The sequence below is a fragment of the Hyperoodon ampullatus genome (assembly GCF_949752795.1).
Source record: "Hyperoodon ampullatus genome assembly, chromosome: 4".
In the NCBI taxonomy this organism is placed as follows: domain Eukaryota; kingdom Metazoa; phylum Chordata; class Mammalia; order Artiodactyla; family Ziphiidae; genus Hyperoodon; species Hyperoodon ampullatus.
In genome coordinates, this window is record NC_136917.1 from 131,560,008 (window position 1) to 131,581,671 (window position 21,664).

At 38.0% G+C, this 21,664-nt stretch overlaps 1 protein-coding gene across 5 annotated transcripts in view; it reads right to left on the minus strand.

Annotated features, from left to right (window-relative positions):
- Positions 1–5,637: 5,637 nt before the first annotated feature.
- The window catches only part of GPBP1 (GC-rich promoter binding protein 1), a gene marked incomplete at its 5' end in the record, with an annotated part of 46,982 nt that continues 30,955 nt past the window's right edge, over positions 5,638–21,664 (minus strand). For all 5 annotated transcript variants that reach the window (XM_079703797.1, XM_079703796.1, XM_079703795.1 and 2 more), the window contains 2 exons: positions 5,638–6,126; positions 20,053–20,155. In XM_079703797.1, the coding sequence (XP_079559923.1) occupies positions 5,968–6,126; positions 20,053–20,155 (262 nt within the window). In that variant the 3' untranslated portion in view covers positions 5,638–5,967. The remainder of the gene's footprint in view (positions 6,127–20,052; positions 20,156–21,664) is intronic.

The following is a 21,664-nucleotide window of genomic DNA, read 5'->3' on the forward strand; positions in this document are numbered from 1 at the left end:
TAACCAAAGAAAAATACCAGTTAATTGCTAGTTTGCCCATTTCTCCAGTCTTTTAAGAAAACCACATTAAAGATGCATTAAGGCTGAATTTGACAACAAATTCCTTACTAAAAGGACACTCTCATATCTAAAATGTCATTACAAGGGAACCCTCCTACACTGCTGGTGGGAATGTCAATCGGTACAACCACTATGGAGGACAGTACGGAGGTTCCTTAAAAAACCAGAGTTACCATATGATCCAGGAATCCCACTCCTGGGCATATATCCAAAGAAAACTATAGTTCAAAAAGATACACATACCCCAATGTTCACTGCAGCACTATTTACAATAGTCAGGACACAGAAGCAACCGAAATGTCTATCGGCGAAGGAATGGATAAAGATGTGGTAGGGACTTCCCTGGTGGTGCAGTGAATAAGAATCCGCCTGCCAATGCAGGGAACACGGGTTCGAAACCTGGTGCGGGAAGATCCCACATGCCGCAGAGCAACTAAGCCCGTGCGCCACAACTACTGAGCCCGAGCACCACAACTACTGAAGCCCACAAGCCTAGAGCCTGTACTCCGCAACAAGAGAAGCCACTGCATGGAGAAGTCCGCGCACTGCAATGAAAAGTAGCCCCTGCTCGCCGCAACTAGAGAAAGCCCGCATGCAGCAACTAAGACCCAACACAGCCAAAAATAAATAAAAAATTAAATCTTAAAGAAAAAAAAGATGTTGTATATATATACAATGGAATTATTACTCAGCCATAAAAAGGATGAAATAATGCCATCTGCAGTGACATGGATGGACCTAGAGATTGTCATACTGAGTTAAGTAAAAGACAAATATGATACTGCTTACATGTGGAATCTAAAAAAATGGTGCAAATGAACCTATTTTCAAAACAGAAATAGAGTCACAGATGTAGAAAACAAACTTATGGTTACCAAGGAGGAAGGGGGGGTGCTGCTGGGAGGGATAAATGGGGAGATTGGGATTGACATATATACACTATATATAAAATAGATAATAAAAACCTACTGTATATGTATAGCACAGGGAACTCTACTCAATACTCTGTAATAACCTATATGGAAATAGAATCTAAAGAACAGTAGATATATGTATTAACTGATTCACTTTGCTATACAGCAGAAACACATTGTTAATCAACAATACTCCAATAAAAATTTTTTAAAATGTCATTACAGAATCACAAACCTAACACAAAAGTTGATACCTAAATCTAATTTTCTCAAGTCATCAATGTCACCCAGACCTAATGAGCTTATTCCATGATCTAGTGTGCATTTAAGAAGGGTAAACAGCTTTTTAAGTCATATTCCTCTCATCACGATCTCCAGCCCATTATCTGTTCATCTTTAGCATCCCAGAAAAAGGAAGAAACCTTGAGAGAAATGGAGTTAGCAAGTCAAACTCCAGCTTTGAATTGTTATTTCCACAAATCACATGAAATGATGTCATTGTTGGAGGCAAATCTATTTTTAAAAGTTTGAAAGCACTGAAGCCCATCTTTGTAATTAGTTCACAAGAGTATGATTTACCACTAAAGTTTGATGATTGCATTTCAGAAAACTGATTTTACTTTATCTTTAAGGTGAGGTTTACCAAATTATCAAGCTTAGTTCATAACTGAGCATAATGACAAATAAATGAAGTGGAGATGAAACAGTTCAGTTTTAGTTCACTGTGAGAACTCAACCAGACCATACACAACCATTTAGAACAGTTTCTGCCTGTTTAATCTAACATAATTTTTTAAAATATGTACTACATGCTACTGGGAGTTCCTGTTGAATAACATGGTGTTAACAGTAGTGATTAAACAGCTAAAATTTATGGAAGACCTACTATGTACTCAGGATTTACACCAAGTGTTAGTGATTCTCTTCATCCTTACAGTAACTCTACGGAATAAACATCTCAAGAAACTGACTATCTGGATTAAGATCACAGCTCACATAAAAGGCAAAACCAGAATTCAAATCCAGGTGTAACTTCCACCATACTGCATGTCAATACATTAGAATCGGGCTTCCCTGCTGGCACAGTGGCTGAGAATCCTCCTGCCAATGCAGGGGACACGGGTTCGAGCCCTGGTCCGGGAAGATCCCACATGCCGCGGAGCAACTAAGCCCGTGCGCCACAACTACTGAGCCTGTGCTCTAGAGCCCATGAGCCACGACTACTGAGCCTGCGTACTGCAACTACTGAAGCCTGTGCGCCAAGAGCCCATGCTCCGCAACGATAAGTCACAGCAATGAGAAGCCTACGCACCACAATGAAGAGTAGCCCCCTCTCTCCACAACTAGAGAAAGCCCACGCGCAGCAACGAAGACCCAACACGGCCAAAAATAAATAAATTTATAAAAAAAATACATTAGAATCACCATTTTTTTAAGCTCTCTAATGACATCAATGTGCAAATTTGGAAACTACTACAACATGGGGTCTTATGTATACCAAGAGTTAGGACATTGCTGCATTAAACATGCTACAGTAATGTCCTAACACACCTAATGATTTGACACATAAATTTCAATCACTGTTTCAGATTAGGTTTCTACAAAACAAATATTACAAATGGATAAGGTAGAGTGAAACGTACAGGATAAGTTAAATGTCAGCAAATGATTAACTGCACAAGTTATGCCTCACAAGTATACAAGAGAACTTCAATTACAAAACCTTTTAAAGTAGGTGATGACTGAATTACACATATTCTCAAGCCCTTAACTACTAACTTTTCAGGTCCATGTGTTACATAGCACCCAGAATTATATATTAAAATAATCAAAGCTCTCTTGGGAGCTCCATCATTTTTCTAAATTCTAGCATTCAGCCCTAAGGCAAGGAAATTAACATTAAATAACAAAGTAGGATCAAAACTTCTCTGCGGCACTTGGAGGTTTTAGGGATTTTACTATTGCTTGAAATGCCCTGCTCACTCGTTCCTCAACAGCGAAGTAAGGATTATAACCTCCAGAAACACGACTGTGCAAAAAAAGTCACAATATCCACCTCTCACAATTGGTGATACGCTATTATTTAAAAGCCTAACAATATATCCCTAAGTTTAAAAGCCAAAATAAAAATCTCACTTTGAAGAAAAATTTCACAAGTGCCTTTTCTAATCCAAGTATCTGAATTCTAATAAAAGCACATTTTAATAAAACATCTTTCACAAACTTTTTGAGTAAAAGATTATGGATCATCCCAGTAGAATCTGATGTCAGGTTAAGGTTAATTATATTTGGGGGGGTCAATAAGTTAAGACATTATTATTATTTAAACTTATTCCTAAATAAGTTTAAAATGTTTATATAATCATATTCTAACATCATTACATATAAACACTAGCAAAAGGAACTAAAAATGTTTAGATACCAAGCCCTTCAACATACTGAACTGTAATTAAGGTAAACCTAATATTATCAAATCGATCTGATTATTTTTAGATTAACACTTCTACATTTCAACTTTAATAAAAATATATTTATGGAAATAAGTTATTCTAACCCTTAATATAAAACAAGATATAATTTTGGAAATGCTATTTTAAACCCACTACCATAAGAATTTTGCTCATTTCATTAAAAAAAAAAGGCTGGGAAGACAGGAGAGTAATAAAAAGGAAGGATCACAAAGGAGGAAACACTAAAAAGCTCTTCAGTGTGACATATATTCACTACCCTTAATTGCAGCAATGGTTTCACAAGTCAAAGGTTATCAAATTATATGCTTTAAATATGTAGTTTATGCCAATTTATACCACAATAAAGTGGTTGTAAAAAAGAATTTGCTGCAGAGAAACTGAGTTTGAAGCAATCAAAAGTAGTAAATTTTTTTTTCAGGCCTCCATGTCCTGGGTTTGGCAATTTCACACTAGATGTACAATGTAACTAGTTCCTACTTGTGGGCTCCCTTTCAAACAATAGAGTTCAAACTCTACCAGCTGCCCTTATTTCAACAGCAACTTAAAATTATGCTAAGCTTTAACCATTCTATCAAAATACATTTGTATGGCTCCACCCACTCAGTAGCCAAACTGGTTAAGGCTATAATGTAACACATAATCACACTGTTGTATCTTGCCACACTAAACACATTCAATATGACAATGTGTGAATACACAATAAACAAGTAATAACTGCTGATAAAGAGTTAAGGCAAAAAAAAAATTATCTGAATAGAAAGCAGAAAATGCCAAAAAATCAAAAATTCCAGAATCTTTTCTGAAAGCTATTTAGAAAACACATTAAATTAGATTTCAAATGTAAACCACATTTCTCAGATCCCTTCTAGCTTGTGTTAGCAAATACAATTTGCATCTGATAGATTTTATTAACCCATAAACGAAAGTGAAATCTAAGAATCCCAAAAACATTCAATATATGATACTGACAGAGCTTTGTGAAAGCATACTTTCAGGTTCTCTTGTGGCTAATGCTACATTTTACTTTAAGTGATTGGACTGACTTGTGGCATATTATATAATAAAAGCTGATTTTAAATGATAACTTTAAGATATATTTAATACTTTGTTACCACTCTAGGCCACCCTCCATAAATTTTGTGGGGTTGAAATTGTGTTTTGTTTAAATTTCCCCAACACCACCAGTCTCAGTGTAAACCAAAAAAATCTGGCTTCTGGTGGAAGCTGGAGAACTTGGGTAGGATTACTGAAATGGAAACAGCAAAAACACTGAAGCCTTCTGAGAAAACACAATTTAAAAATCTTGAGGATTACCTCAATCAGACATAAAACCTAAAACATTTTTGCTCTAAGATTATGCTCTTTACAATCAGAATACATTTAAACATGGGAGTGGGATGGAGGAAGCTAAAGCAAATGTGAAAATCAGAAAAATCAAAAATACAAAAAAAAAAATTACTCTTCCAATGAGCAGTAAACAGAAATGATTCTAAAATTAACGTGCAAATGAAAAATAAAGTGGTTAACATTCATTTAATAAACTTGTTAAGCAGTTGATAATAAAAAAGCTGTTTTCCATAGCTTGCTTTCTCTAAACTCAAAAGGTAATCACCATCTTTAATAAAGTTTAACTTTGTTTTAATAAGTGAATAAAGCACATTATGTTTACAGACCAATACCTTTAACACTACAGAGAACGACAATATTCTGAAAATCCAGTTTATTTTTCATGTTGTGGACAGATCCAGTCAGTGTGATCAGTTTTTCTGCATGTGTAATAATTTATCAAAATAAGTTTTCCCACAAGACTCTTTTCCATCAACTCTGAAAATCCTGGTCTGACAACATACCCAAATAAAGCTCTTGAAAATCACCTCTTAAAATTTGGAAGAAAATGTGGCAAGTCTTTGCTGTAACATTTACTGAACTACAAATGGCTAAAGAGCAATTTATGTTTTAAAAGGTGACTAGTACAATAGTTGAGTTCAGGAAATTAATGTTTTAGTGCACTTTGCTCCAGTTTTAGCCAACATGCTACATTGTCCTTTTTTTGCAGGGGGGAGGGGGGAGGGGAGCCGCACAAAGTGGACTTGAGGATTTCCACTGTACGAAAAAGATATGACTCTGCAAGCAAAACAGTGTAAGCTGCCTTTTTTCTTAAGACCTGGACATTTTAAGACAGAAGCTTTGCAAAACATTACACAATTTTTTTATTATTAAATGAGAAAATCTCATTTGTTACATCGTCACATTGCTAGTCAGAGAAATGCTGCAGTGATGAAGAAAGTCAATGTTGGATCAACCAAAGTCCTCATTTCTACAACATTCATTTAACAAAGAAATAATGTTCAACACAGCCCAACACAACATTCTTGGTTTTCTTCATATTGAAGTTCCCCAAAAAAATCATCTTCTAATGGGGTATTTTACTACATAAATTATAGTTCTTCATTTTTACAATTCACCCCAAACTGTATGAGAGATGTATCACACTAAAATTTCTAAAGCTGTTAGGAAATCCTTCACACATCGTCGTCATCTGATGTGTCACTGCTACTTGTCTCTGTGTCATCATTCTCAATAGTGGGTTTGAAAGTGCTGTTTTTCCAGGGTCCAAACTTGAAGTCACAGATCAGGCCATTTTTCAAAATACCATTTTTCCTCAGACCGTTCTTCTGTAACTAAAATATCAACAAAAATAAATTGAATAAACAAACTATCCTCCAAGAGTCACTACAAATTAAGAATGCTCTAATAATCAAATGTACCCATGAATGCAATGAAGGTAATAAAACTCCATAGATTATGATATCATTTTTGAAAAACTAGTTAGATATAGGTAATTGATCCAACCAATATAACAAAGTATTTCCTATGAATAAATCACTACCTTTGGGAGAACTGCATTTATCACTTACCAAACCACTATTAAAAAATATATATATATGTGTATATATATATATATATACACACATATATATATATATGGTGTATAGTACTAGTCTAGTGAAAAGATTTTGGATCCAGACAGGGTAGGTGTGAATTCTAAGTCTGTCACTTGTTAAGGAATTAACCTTCCCAAATTTTCATTTCCTTAATGAAAACTGTAATAAATATCTTCAGGTGCTGCCTACAATATAATGAGCAACCACTAAGCTACAGCTGTTATTTTTATTATTCTGACCTAACTAGGCTATTAACATACCCCACAATCCACTGTATTCATACTCTGCAGAATAACCAGAATACAAAGTACTCCAGTAAGTAAGGAGTATTCAAATAAGGTTAGTACAAGGTAACAAAATCAAACAGAGGCCTTTGCTTAACCACAGAGATTAAGATATTGAAAAAAATAATAAGTTATTTCTGAAAATCAGAACTGAAGGGTTAGTATGGTAAGTATGGTATAAGTAAGAAAAATGTCTGAGACTCTGGAAATTTTTATCAAAATGAGAAATACAAATTTCTGTAAGACCAAATCCAGTTATATAATAAGTTAGTATTTGGAACTATCTATAGGTGTCATAGTCTAGAGGGCTTTTTTAAGTCATAAGGATTAGGATAAGATCCAAACCCAAAGGGCAACTTACATCATAGCTAATTTTGCTACAGACCTTGATAACTAGAAATAACAAGTCTTATTAGCTCTTAGTTTTCCTTTTTCCCTCCGTATTTAGCTACCTCCCTTTACTTTGAACAAATGACCTCACCACCAACTTTACTAAGAAAAACAAAAGCCATGTGGCTCAGTGTTCTCAGTCTCTGGCGTTCTCAGCCACTGTGATGGTTACAAATACGCCTCATCTCTCTTTTAAAGGTACACCTTTCTAATCCCTCAAAGTTCTATCCTTGCTTCACATGATTTATCACCCAGTGCCACCTAATCTTTCCACAGCTTAAAATCAACTGTGGACAATTATGATAAAAACCAAATCTGATCTTTATCTCTGATTTCTCTAAATGCCTGCACCCTCCCCCCACCCCGGGGGTGGGGGGTGGGGGGGCGTGGGGGGAAATACACACACACACACACACACACACACACACACACTTGTCTATTTTACATATACATGTATTTATGTAAAATGCATAGAATTACACACATACATACATGTGTGTCTATATATATACACAGTCTCCTAAAATCAGCTCCTCCTCCTCCATTCCTGTCTATAATAATGATATAATTATCAGTTCATAGGTTGAAATTTCAAAATCCTGCTGATTCTATTTCAGATCTCAGTCTCATCAAGACCACGTTTTACTGTCATTTCTCTACTTCAGGCCCTCATTTACCCCTTCCCTAATTATTACAATATATTCCCAACTAACCATCCTGTTCCCAGTCTTCACAATTACACTTCCAATATACACCTTACACTATACCTGTACTTCCACACATACAAATGGTTTCACATACCTAAAAATACCTCAAAAGGTTTCCTATAATAAAACACAATCTATACTCCTGACATGGCATACAAAAACCTTAATATGACCACAATGTGTTTTTTCAACCTTATATCACAGTTATAGGCACAGGCTATGAAGTCAGCCAGACTTGGGCTCAACTTCCAACTCCACTAATGATACACTGTACAGACCTAGAGAAAGTTACCCAACCACTATGAGCCTAATTAAGTTTTGTCATCTACACAGCAGGACTAATGATATTACCTACTTCATACAAATACTACAAAAATGCACTTAGCACAATTACCTAGAGGGCATTAAGAGCTCACATGACGTTACTCACAATTAGGGAGGCCACGTTAATTTATCATTCAAACTAGGGCACTTTTGAGAATGAGTAAACGTGCCATTAATAAATACAGTGGGATTAACATGCATAAACTGGGACTCTCCAAGGCAAACTAGGACTTAGACTCACCCTACTTATTACTGTTATCAAGATCTTTCATTAAAATCTTTCTACCCCATGCTCCAGCCACTCTGAACCCCAGCATACCCTGAACTCTTATTACTTTTGCCTTTGTTCACTCCCTACACCAGGAATGTCATTCCCTCATCTTACCTGACAAAAGCCAATTCAAACTCAACTCAATTATGCTTTTCCAGATCACTGCAACTGGTGTTGACCTCTAGATTAATTAATTAATGTAAATTCTACATGGGCAAAAATTTTTGTGTTTTCCCAGCACTCTAGAATAGGACCTCAAGAAACATTTGATGAATTTGCATGACACTCTCTCTCTCTCCTGTCCTCACCTTAAATATTCTGAAAACTGCTACCACATTCTGCTTTATATGGGAATCTACCTATCTTCATTAAACTGCAGCACTATGAAGGAGCTCATCTCCATAAACTCTAAAATCTTGGGCATAGTGAACACTTGATAAATGTTTGCAGAATTTGAAGAGAAGGAGTTTAAACTCAGATTCTCGACTGTTACCAGATACAATATGAATACTTTTATAAACAGCATCAGGCCCTAATGGTTTTTTAGGCATCTAAATGTCAAATGACATGTCATCGTTAACATAAATATACTCATGTCTTTATCTTTAGTTTTTTAAAAAATGGACATTATATTTACAGGCCATTGCTCTCCAACCCACAGTATGCACAAATTTTTTATATCAGTTAATTATTTTATTATCAATAGGGTTTTATCTACCTGCCCCAGTCATAACAGGATTTTAAAGCCAATTATCTTGGTCAGGCAATATTATGTTTTCCTTGACTACTACCTTATGGTAATGATACTAAGTGGTTTTTCTTGATGCCTTTCTTCAGATTCAAAACAAATCCTTCAAAGAGATACACAAAATGGCAAACCCACACAATGGACTACTACTCACCAAACATGGGTGAGTTTCAAAAGCATGAAAGCAACCAGATCCAGGACTATAACAATATATGGTTCAATCAGTAAAACACTGTGTAACTTGGGAGATTGGGATTGACATATACACACTACTATATATAAAATAAATAACTAATAATGACCTACTGTATAGCACAGGGAATTCTTCTCAATATTCTGTAATGACCTATATGGGAAAAGAATCTAAAAAAGAGTGGATATATGTGTATGTATAGCTGATTCACTTTGCTGTACAGCAGAAACTAACACAACATTGTAAATCAACTATACTCAAATAAAAATTAATGTAAAAAAATGGTATTCAGGAAAAAAAAATTGTGGAAAGGCAAAACTATAGGGACAGAAAGCAAATAATCAGTGTCTGCCAGGGGCAGCTGGGAGTAAAAGAACTAAATGCAAAGAGGGACAATGAGGAACTTTTGGGGATCATAGTCATACAGCTATATACATTTGTCAAAACTCACCCAACTGTACACCTAACATGAATTTTTGTTTGTAAATTGGACAATAAACAAAAAAAATCCTTCAGAAGTATTACCCATAATCAGCTTGTGAAAAATAACATGGTTCACTAACTTCCGAATTAAAAATTTACACTAACTGGGAAGGAAGAAATATGAAAGTGGAAAAGAAGTAAAATTATCTGTTTACAGACAACATGATCTTATATGTAAAAAGTCTAAAAATTCTATTTAAAAACCTGTGAGAACTAACACACGTAGCAAAGTTGCAGGACATAAAACCAATACATAAAAATCAGCTGCAGGGCTTCCCTGGTGGCGCAGTGGTTGAGAGTCTGCCTGCTAATGCAGGGGACACGGGTTCAAGCCCTGGTCTGGGAAGATCCCACATGCCACGGTGCAACTAGGCCCGTGAGCCACAACTACTGAGCCTGCGCGTCTGGAGCCTGTGCTCCACAACAAGAGAGGCCGCGATAGTGAGAGGCCCGCGCACCGCGATGAGGAGTGGCCCCCACTCGCCACAACTAGAGAAAGCCCTTGCACAGAAACGAAGACCCAACACAGCCAAGAATAAATAAATAAATAAATAAATAAATAAATAAATAAATAAATAAATAAATAAATAAATCAGCTGCATTTCTGTAACAATGAACAATCCAAAAAGTAAATTAAGAAAACAATTCTTAAAAAAAAAAACAATTCTATTTATAATAGCATTAAAAAGAAAAAATACTTATTCTTAATTATAAGGAATGAACTTAACCAAGGAGGCAAAAGACTTCTACACTGACAACAAAACACTGCTGAAAGAAATTTTTAAAAACATTAACGGGGGAGCCGGAGGAAGATGGCGGAAGAGTAAGACGCGGAGATCACCTTCCTCCCCACAGATACATCAGAAATTCATCTACACGTGGAACAACTCCAACAGAACACCTACTGAACGCTGACAGAAGACCTCAGACCCCCCAAAAGGCAAGAAACTCCCCACATACCTGGGTAGGTCAAAAGAAAAAAAGAATAAACAGAGACAATAGGATATGGACGGGACCTGCACCAGTGGGAGGGAGCCGTGAAGGAGGGAAGGTTTCTACACACTACAAGCCCCTTCGAGGGCGGAGACTGCAGGTGGCGGAGGGGGAAAGCTTCGGAGTAGCGGAGGAGAGCACAGCAACAGGGGTGTGGAGGGCAAAGCAGAGAGATTTTGGCACAGAGGATCGGTGCCCTCAGGCACACATCAGCCCGAGAGACTTGTCTGCTCGGCCGCCAGGGCGGGCGGGGCTGGGAGCTGAGGCTCGGGTATCGGCTTTCAGTCGCTCGGAGCGCAGGGAGAGGTCTGGGGCTGGCCGCAGGAAGAGACCCTGAAGGGGTTAGTGCTAGCCCGGAGGGAGTCCGGGGAAAGGGTCTGGAGCTACCGGAGAGGCAAGAGACTTTTTTCCCTTTTGTTGCCTGGTGCGCGAGGAGAGGGCATTCCCCTCCCTCCCCTCTGCCTGAGTGAGCCAGAGCCCCCGAATCAGCGGCTCCTTTAAACCCGTCCTGTCTGAGCGAAGAATGGACGCCCTCCGGCGACCTACACGCAGAGGCGGGGCCAGGTCCAAGGCTGAGACCCGGGAGCTGTGAGAGCAGAGACAGGGAAATCTCTCTGTGCAGCCTCCGAGGCAGCGGATTAAAGCTCCACGGTCCATTTGATGTGCCCTGCGTCTGTGGAGTGCATGAATGGACAGCGAATCATCCCAAATTGAGGAAGTGGACCTTGAGGACAAGATTTAAGACTTTCCCCCCTTTTTTATTCCTCTTTTTACAACGAATTATCTCAAATTAAGGAGGAGGACTTAGCAAGATTTCAGACTTTTCGCCCTTTTCCTCTTTTTACAACGAATTATCCCAAATCGAGGAGGTGGACTTGGAGAGCAAGATTTTTGATTTTTCCCCCTGCTCTCTTTTTGTGAATGTGTATGTGTAATCTTCTGTGTAAGATTCTCTCTGTATAGCTTTGCTTCCACCATATGTCCCAGGGTTCTTTCGGTCCGTGTTTTTTTTCAATAATTACTTTTTAATTTTAATAACGCTACTATATTTCATACTTTATTCTATTTTACTTTACCTGCTCTTTCTTTTTTTCCTCCCTTCCCTTCCTCCCTCCCTCCCTCCGCTCCTTTCCTTCTTTCTTTTTCTTTCCTCCATCCCTCCCTCCCTCCCACCCTTCTTCTTTCCACTTTCTTTTTCTTTCCTTCCTCCCTCCCTCCCTCCTGTCTTTCTTTCTTTCTTTCCTTCCTCCCTCCCTCCCTCTCTTCTTCCATTCACTCTTCCTTTTGCTTTCATTCCTCCCTCCCTCCCTTTCTTTCCTTTCTTTCCATCCTTCCTCCCTCCCTCCTTTCTTTCTTAGTTCCTTCCTTCCTTCCTTACTTCCCTTCTTCCTTTCTTTCAATCTCTCTTTCTTTCTTCTACTAATTATTTCTTTCTACTTTTTCTCACTGTTATTCTGAGCCGGGTGGATGAAAGGCTCTTGGTGCTGCAGCCAGGAGTTAGTGCTGTGCCTCTGAAGTGGGAGAGCCAACTTCAGGACACGGGTCCACAAGAGACCTCCCAGCTCCACATAATATCAAGCAGCGAAAATCTCCCAGGGATCTCCATCTCAACACCAGCACCCAGCTTCAGTCAACGACCAGCAAGCTACAGTGCTGGTCACCCTATGCCAAGCAACTAGCAAGGCAGGAACACAACCCCACCCATTAGCAGAGAGGATACCTAAAAACATAATAAGGCCACAGGCACCCCAAAACACACCACCAGACGTGGACCTGTCCACCAGAAAGACAAGATCGAGCTTCAACCACCAGAACACAGGCATTAGTCCCCCCCACCAGGAAGCCTACACAACCTACTGAAACAACCTTAGCCACGGGGGACAGACACCAAAAAAAACAGGAACTACGAATCTGCAGCCTGCAAAAAGGAGACCCCAAACACAGTAACATAAGCAAAATGAGAAAGCAGAAAAACACACAGCAGGTGAAGGAGCAAGATAAAAACGTACCAGACCTAACAAATGAAGAGGTAATAGGCAGTCTACCTGAAAAAGAATTCAGAATAATGATAGTAAAGCTGATCCAAGATTCTATTTCCCAGATCCAAAATCTTGGAAATAGAATAGACAATATGCAAGAAACAGTTAACAAGGACCTAGAAGAACTAAAGATGAATCAAGCATCGATTAAAAACACAATAAATGAAATGAAAAATACTCTAGATGGGATCAATAGCAGAATAACTGAGGCAGAAGAACGGATAAGTGAGGTGGAAGATAAAATAGTGGAAATAACTGATGCAGAGAAAAATAAAGAAAAAAGAATGAAAAGAACAGAGGACAGTCTCAGAGACCTCTGGGACAACATTAAACGCACCAACATTCGAATTATAGGGGTTCCAGAAGAAGAAGAGAAAAAGAAAGGGACTGAGAAAATATTTGAAGAGATTATAGTTGAAAACTTCCCTAATATGGGAAAGGAAATAGTTAATCAAGTCCAGGAGGCACAGAGAGTCCCACACAGAATAAATCCAAGAAGAAATACGCCAAGACACATATTAATCAAACTGTCAAAAATTAAACACAAAGAAATCATATTAAAAGCAGCAAGGGAAAAACAACAAATAACACACAAGGGAATCCCCATCAGGTTAACAGCTGATCTCTCAGCAGAAACTCTACAAGCCAGAAGGGAGTGGCAGGACATAATTAAAGTGATGAAGGAGAGAAACCTGCAACCAAGATTACTCTACCCAGCAAGGATCTCATTCAGATTTGATGGAGAAATTAAAACGTTTACAGACAAGCAAAAGCTGAGAGAGTTCAGCACCACCAAACCAGCTTTACAACAAATGCTAAAGGAACTTCTCTAGGCAAGAAACACAACAGAAGGACTATACCTACAATAACGAACCCAAAGCCATTAAGGAAATGGGAATAGGAACATACATATCAATAATTACCTTAAATGTAAATGGACTAAATGCTACCACCAAAAGACACAGAGTGGCTGAATGGATACAAAAACAAGACCCATATATATGCTGTCTACAAGAGACCCACTTCAGACCTAGAGACACATACAGATTGAAAGTAAGGGGATGGAAAAAGATATTCCATGCAAATGGAAATCAAAAGAAAGCTGGAGTAGCAATTCTTATATCAGACAAAATAGACTTTAAAATAAAGACTATTAGAAGAGACAAAGAAGGACACTACATAACGATAAAGGGATCGATCCAAGAAGAAGATATAACAATTGTAAATATTTATGCACCCAACATAGGAGCACCTCAATACATAAGGCAAATACTAACAGCCATAAAAGGGGAAATCAACAGTAACACAATCATAGTAGGGGACTTTAACACCCCACTTTCACCAATGGACAGATCATCCAAAATGAAAATAAATAAGGAAACACAAGCTTTAAATGATACATTAAACAAGATGGACTTAATTGATATTTATAGGACATTCCACCCAAAAACAACAGAATACACATTTTTCTCAAGTGCTCATGGAACATTCTCCAGGATAGATCATATCTTGGGTCACAAATCAAGCCTTGGTAAATTTAAGAAAATTGAAATTGTATCAAGTATCTTTTCCGACCACAATGCTATGAGACTAGACATCAATTACAGGAAAAGATCTGTAAAAAATACAAACACATGGAGGCTAAACAATACACTACTCAATAATGAAGTGATCACTGAAGAAATCAAAGAGGAAATTAAGAAATACTTAGAAACAAATGACAATGGAGACACGACGACCCAAAACCTATGGGACGCAGCAAAAGCAGTTCTAAGGGGGAAGTTTATAGCAATACAATCCCACCTTAAGAAACAGGAAACATTTCGAGTAAACAACCTGACCCTGCACCTAAAGCAATTAGAGAAAGAAGAACAAAAAACCCCAAAGTTAGCAGAAGGAAAGAAATCATAAAGATCAGATCAGAAATAAATGAAAAAGAAATGAAGGAAACGATAGCAAAGATCAACCAAACTAAAAGCTGGTTCTTTGAGAAGATAAACAAAATTGACAAACCATTAGCCAGACTCATCAAGAAAAGAAGGGAGAAGACTCAAATCAGTAGAATTAGAAATGAAAAAGGAGAAGTAACAACTGACACTGCAGAAATACAAAAGATCATGAGAGATTACTATAAGCAACTCTATGCCAATAAAATGGACAACCTGGAAGAAATGGACAAATTCTTAGAAAAGCACAACCTTCAGAGACTGAACCAGGAAGAAATAGAAAATATAAACAGACCAATCACAAGCACTGAAATTGAAACTGTGATTAAAAATCTTCCATCAAACAAAAGCCCAGGACCAGATGGCTTCACAGGCGAATTCTATCAAACATTTAGAGAAGAGCTAACACCCATCCTTCTCAAACTCTTCCAAACAATTTCAGAGGAAGGAACACTCCCAAACTCATTCTACGAGGCCACCATCACCTTGATACCAAAACCAGGCAAGGATGTCACAAAGAAAGAAAACTACAGGCCAATATCACTGATGAACATAGATGCAAAAATCCTCAACAAAATACTAGCAAACAGAACCCAACAGCACATTAAAAGGATCATACACCATGATCAAGTGGGGTTTATTCCAGGAATGCAAGGATTCTTCAATATACGCAAATCAATCAATGTGATACACCATATTAACAAGTTGAAGGAGAAAAACCATATGATCATCTCAATAGATGCAGAGAAAGCTTTCGACAAAATTCAACACCCATTTATGATAAAAACCCTGCAGAAAGTAGGCATAGAGGGAACTTTCCTCAACATAATAAAGGCCATATATGACAAACCCACAGCCAACATTGTCCTCAATGGTGAAAAACTGAAACCATTTCCACTAAGATCAGGAACAAGACAAGGCTGCCCACTCTCACCACTCTTATTCAACATAGTTTTGGAAGTTTTAGCCACAGCAATCAGAGAAGAAAAGGAAATAAAAGGAATCCAAATTGGAAAAGAAGAAGTAAAGCTGTCACTGTTTGCAGATGACATGATACTATACATAGAGAATCCTAAAGATGCTACCGAAAAACTACTAGAGCTAATCAATGAATTTGGTAAAGTAGCAGGATACAAAATTAATGCACAGAAATCTCTGGCATTCCTGTACACTAATGATGAAAAATCTGAAAATGAAATCAAGAAAACACTCCCATTTACCATTGCAACAAAAAGAATAAAATATCTAGGAATAAACCTACCTAAGGAGACAAAAGACCTGTATGCAGAAAATTATAAGACACTGATGAAAGAAATTAAAGATGATACAAATAGATGGAGAGATATACCATGCTCCTGGATTGGAAGAATCAATATTGTGAAAATGACTCTACTACCCAAAGCAATCTATCTACAGATTCAATGCAATCCCTATCAAACTACCACTGGCATCTTTCACAGAAGTAGAACAAAAAATTTCAAAATTTGTTTGGAAAAACAAAAGACCCCGAATAGCCAAAGCAATCTTAAGAACGAAAAATGGAGCTGGAGGAATCAGGCTCCCTGACTTCAGACTATACTACAAAGCTACAGTAATTAAGACAGTGTGGTACTGGCATAAAAACAGAAAGATAGATCAGTGGATCAGGATAGAAAGCCCAGAGATAAACCCACGCACATATGGCCAACTTATCTTTGATAAAGGAGGCAGGAATGTACAGTGGAGAAAGGACAGCCTCTTCAATAAGTGGTGCTGGGAAAACTGGACAGGGACATGTAAAAGTATGAGATTAGATCATTCCCTAACACCATACACAAAAATAAGCTCAAAATGGATTAAAGACCTAAATGTAAGGCCAGAAACTATCAAACTCTTAGAGGAAAACATAGGTAGAACACTCTATGACATAAATCACAGCAAGATCCTTTTGGACCCACCTCCTAGAGAAATGGAAATAAAAACAAAGATAAACAAATGGGACCTAATGAAACTTCAAAGCTTTTGCACAGCAAAGGAAACCATAAACAAGACCAAAAGACAACCCTCAGAATGGGAGAAAATATTTGCAAATCAAGCAACTGACAAAGGATTAATCTCCAAAATTTATAAACAGCTCATGCAGCTCAATAGCAAAAAAACAAACAACCCAATCCAAAAATGGGCAGAAGACTTAAATAGGCATTTCTCCAAAGAAGATATACAGACTGCCAACAAACACATGAAAGAATGCTCAACATCATTAATCATTAGAGAAATGCAAATCAAAACTACAATGAGATATCACCTCACACCAGTCAGAATGGCCATCATCAAGAAATCTAGAAACAATAAATGCTGGAGAGGGTGTGGAGAAAAGGGAACACTCTTGCACTGCTGGTGGGAATGTGAATTGGTACAGCCACTATGGAGAACAGTATGGAGGTTCCTTAAAAAACTAAAAATAGAACTACCATATGACCTAGCAATCCCACTACTAGGCATATACCCTGAGAAGACCATAATTCAAAAAGAGACATGTACCAAAATGTTCATTGCAGCTCTATTCACAATAGCCCGGAGCTGGAAACAACCTAAGTGTCCATCATCGGATGAATGGATAAAGAAGATGTGGCACATATATACAATGGAATATTACTCAGCCATAAAAAGAAACGAAACTGAGCTATTTGTAATGAGGTGGATAGACCTAGAGTCTGTCATACAGAGTGAAGTAAGTCAGAAAGAGAAAGACAAATACCGTATGCTAACACATATATATGGAATTTAAAAAAAAAAAAAAATGTCATGAAGAACCTAGGGGTAAAACGGGAATAAAGACACAGACCTACTTGAGAATGGACTTGAGGATATGGGGAAGGGGAAGGGTAAGCTGTGACAAAGGGAAAGAGAGGCATGGACATATATACACTACCAAACGTAAGGTAGATAGATAGTGGGAAGCAGCCGCAGAGCACAGGGAGATCAGCTCGGTGCTTTGTGACCGCCTGGAGGGGTGGGATAGGGAGGGTGGGAGGGAGGGAGACGCATGAGGGAGGGGATGTGGGAACAGATGTATATGTATGACTGATTCACTTTGTTATAAAGCAGAAACTAATAAAAAAAAAAAATGTAAAAAAAAAAAAAAAAACAAAAAACATTAACATCCCATACTCACGGATTAGAAGACTTAGCATTGTTAAGATGCAAATATTACCACAAACAATCTACAGATTCAATGTAATTCCTATCAAATCTCACGGGTATTTTTTGCGGGAACAGAAAAACCCATCCTAAAACTCTTATAAAAGCTCAAGGGATTCCAGAATAGCCAAAACAGTCTTTTGAAAAGAAGAGCAAAGTTGGAAGTTTCATACTTGCTGATTTCAAAACATATTATACAGAACTTCCCTGGTGGCACAGTGGTTAAGAATCCGCCTGCCAATGCAGGGGACACAGGTTCGAGCCCTGGTCTGAGAAGATCCCACATGCCGCAGAGCAACTAAGCCCGTGCGCCACAACTACTGAGCTTGCGCTCTAGAGCCAGTGAGCCACAACTACTGAGCCCACGTGCTGCAACTACTGAAGCCCGCACGCCTAGAACCCATGCTCCATAAGAGAAGCCATCGCAATGAGAAGCCCGTGCACCGCAACGAAGAGTAGCCCCGCTCACCGCAACTAGAGAAAGCCCGTGCGCAGCAACGAAGACCCAACACAGCCAAAATTAAAAATAAATAAATAAATTTATAGGAAAAAAAACTCCCACAAAAACAGAATTGAAGACCAATGAATAGCAAGCCCAGAAACAAACCCTTGCATATACAAATGATTTTTAACAAGGGTGCCAAGACCATTCAATACAGAAAGTACAGTCTTTTTCAACAAATGGTGTTGGGAGAAAAATACGAGAAATGAGAGGGAAGAGAGCACCACTGGTGGGAATGTAAAATGGTGTGGCTACTACAGAAAAACAGTAGGACAGCTTCTCAAAAAGTTAATAATAGATAACCATATGATGCAGCAATTCTACTTCTGGGTAAATACCTGAAAGAATTAAAAACAGGGACTCTACAGATATCGATAGAGTCTACAGTTATCTATAGACTATCTATCTACCTATAGATATAAATGCTGCTGTGGACATGGGTGTACAGGTATCTATCTATAGATAGATAGATATAGATACAGATAACTATACACCCATGTTCACAGCAGCATTATTTACAATAGCCAAAGGTGGAAGCAATCCAAGTGTCCATCAATGAATGAATGGATAAACAAAATGTGGTACATACACATATAATTGATTATTGTGTCTTTAAAAAAGGATATTCTGATTGACCCATGCTTCAACATGAATGAATCTCAAAGACATTCTGCTAAGTGAAATAAGCCAGTCACAAAAGGACAAATACTGCATGATTCCACTTATTATGAGGTACCCAAATTCAGAGACAGAAAGTAGAGTGGTGGTTTCCCAGGGTTGGGGGAGCAGAGAATGAAGTTATGGTTTAACGAGTACAGAGTTTCAGTTTTACAAAATGAAAAGAGCTCTGGAGGTGAGCGGTGGTAATGGCTGCATAACAATGTCAATGTACCTAATGCCACAAAACTGTACACTTAAAAACGGTTGAAATCGTAAATTTTATGTTATGTGTATTTTGCCACAAATTTTTAATTAGGACGATGAAGTCTATTTTATTATGAAGTAAACGTAACTAATTTCCTCAAAGATTTCATTCAAAACATTTAAGAAGTGTTTTGAAGATTGTAGTATAAATTATAATATCTCCATATAGAAAATCACTTCTGCATGACCAGAACTATTTTAAAAAACTATAATGGATTTGAAAAAGAAAAATCTCAACTCCCTGACACTCTACTGTACATTTTCTAAGGAATACTCTTTCAAAACGGCAACTATCAAGACATTTAAAAAAAGATGTTCTAGAATATAAAATATTCCTGTGCCAAGAAAAGGATAAAAAAATGAAGCTACATTTGGCAAAGCTACTATTGTTCTCTACTTCTTATCCCCAAGTCATTTTTTAAATACCTGAAAAGTGACAAATCAGACATATTCTTTACACTAATTCCTAAGCACTGCAGATCCATGGATTTAAAGAAGTCAGCATTGCAGACCTATTTAAAAAAAAGGCAAATCTGACCTACAGTGTGATGTTTAACAAATTCCTAAATAAAACTGTAAAACTTTCTTTCTCCCCACCCCCTAAAAATGCTTAGTTATATGTTGTTCTGATTAAGGAAGGGCAATTTTTAAAGTGAACTTATATGATTCAGCGCTTACCTGTTCACTAATAACCTGGAATTCTCTCATTTCATCCTCAGTTAAGGGAGCACATGTTTCATCATTTTCACTGTCTTCTTGCCAGCCCATCTCCTTTAACAATCTGGAAAGGGGGGAAAGAATAAATTTAATTTAGAACTTAACCCAAGTAAGATAATTCCTTTTACACTGTGAGCAAGAAAACATGATCTATTTTATTGGGTTAGCCAAAAGGTTCGTTCGTTTTTCTGTAAGATGGCTCTAGTAGCGCTTAGTTGTCTTTAACTTCTTTTGAAACAATTTTGTTAGACTGTATTGTAACAGCTGTCATATTCAGCATGCATTTTTAAAAAAGCTTATCAAAATTGGTGAATTTTTGTGTAGCCATTTTAACAGTGAAGATGGAACAAAGAACATGTTTGGCATATTATGCTGTATTATTTCAAGAAAGATAAAAACGCAACTGAAAAGCACAAAAAGATTTGTCCAGTGTATGGAGAAGGTGCTGTGACTGATCGAACGTGTCAAAAGAGGTTTGCGAAGTGTTGTGCTGGAGATTTCTCGCTGGACGATGCTCCATGGTGAGGTAGACCAGTTGAAGTCAATAGCGATCAAATCGAGACATTAATTGAGAACAATCAACGTTATGCCATGCGGGAGATAGCCAACGTACTCAAAATATCTAAATCAAGCACTGGAAATCATTTGCACCAGTGTGGTTATGTTACGCACTTTGATGTTTGGGTTCACATAAGTTAAGCAGGATAAAAAAAACCCTCTTGACCATATTTCCGCATGCGATTCTCTACTCAATTAACATAACGAAAACATTCCGTTTTTAAAACAAATTGTGACGGGTGATGAAAAGTGGATACTGTACAGCAATGTGTAATGGAAGAGATCGGACAAGCAAAATGAAACACCACCAACCACACCAAACGCCAGTCTTCATCCAAAGAAGGTGATGTGTATTTGGTGGGATTGGAAGGGCGTCCTCTATTATGAGCTCCTTCCGAAAAACCAAACGATTAATTCCAACAAGTACTGCTCCCAATTAGACCAAGTGAAAACGGCACTCGACGAAAAGCATCCAGAATAGTCAACAGAAAATGCATAATCTTCCATCAGGATAACGTAAGACCAAGTGTTTCTTTGCTGACCAGGCAAAAACTGTTACAGCTTGGCTGGGAAGTTATGATTCATCAGCCGTATTCGCCAGACATTGCAGCTTCAGATTTCCATTTATTTTGGTCTTTACAAAATTCTCTTAATGGAAAAAATTTCAACTCCCTGGAAGACTATAAAAGGTACCTGGAACAGTTCTTTGCTCAAAAGATTAAAAGCTTTGCGAAGACGGACTTCCCTGGTGGCGCAGTGGTTAAGAATCCGCCTGCCAATGCAGGGGACACGGGTTTGAGCCCTGGTCCGGGGAGATCCCACATACCGTGGAGCAACTAAGCCGGTGCACCACAACTACTGAGCCCATGTGCCGCAACTACTGAAGCCCGTGCGCCTAGAGCCCGTGCTAAGCAACAAGAGAAGCCACCGCAATAAGAAGCCCACGCACCGCAATGAAGAGTAGCTCCCACTCGCCACAACTAGAGAAAAGTCCGTGTGCAGCAACAAAGACCCA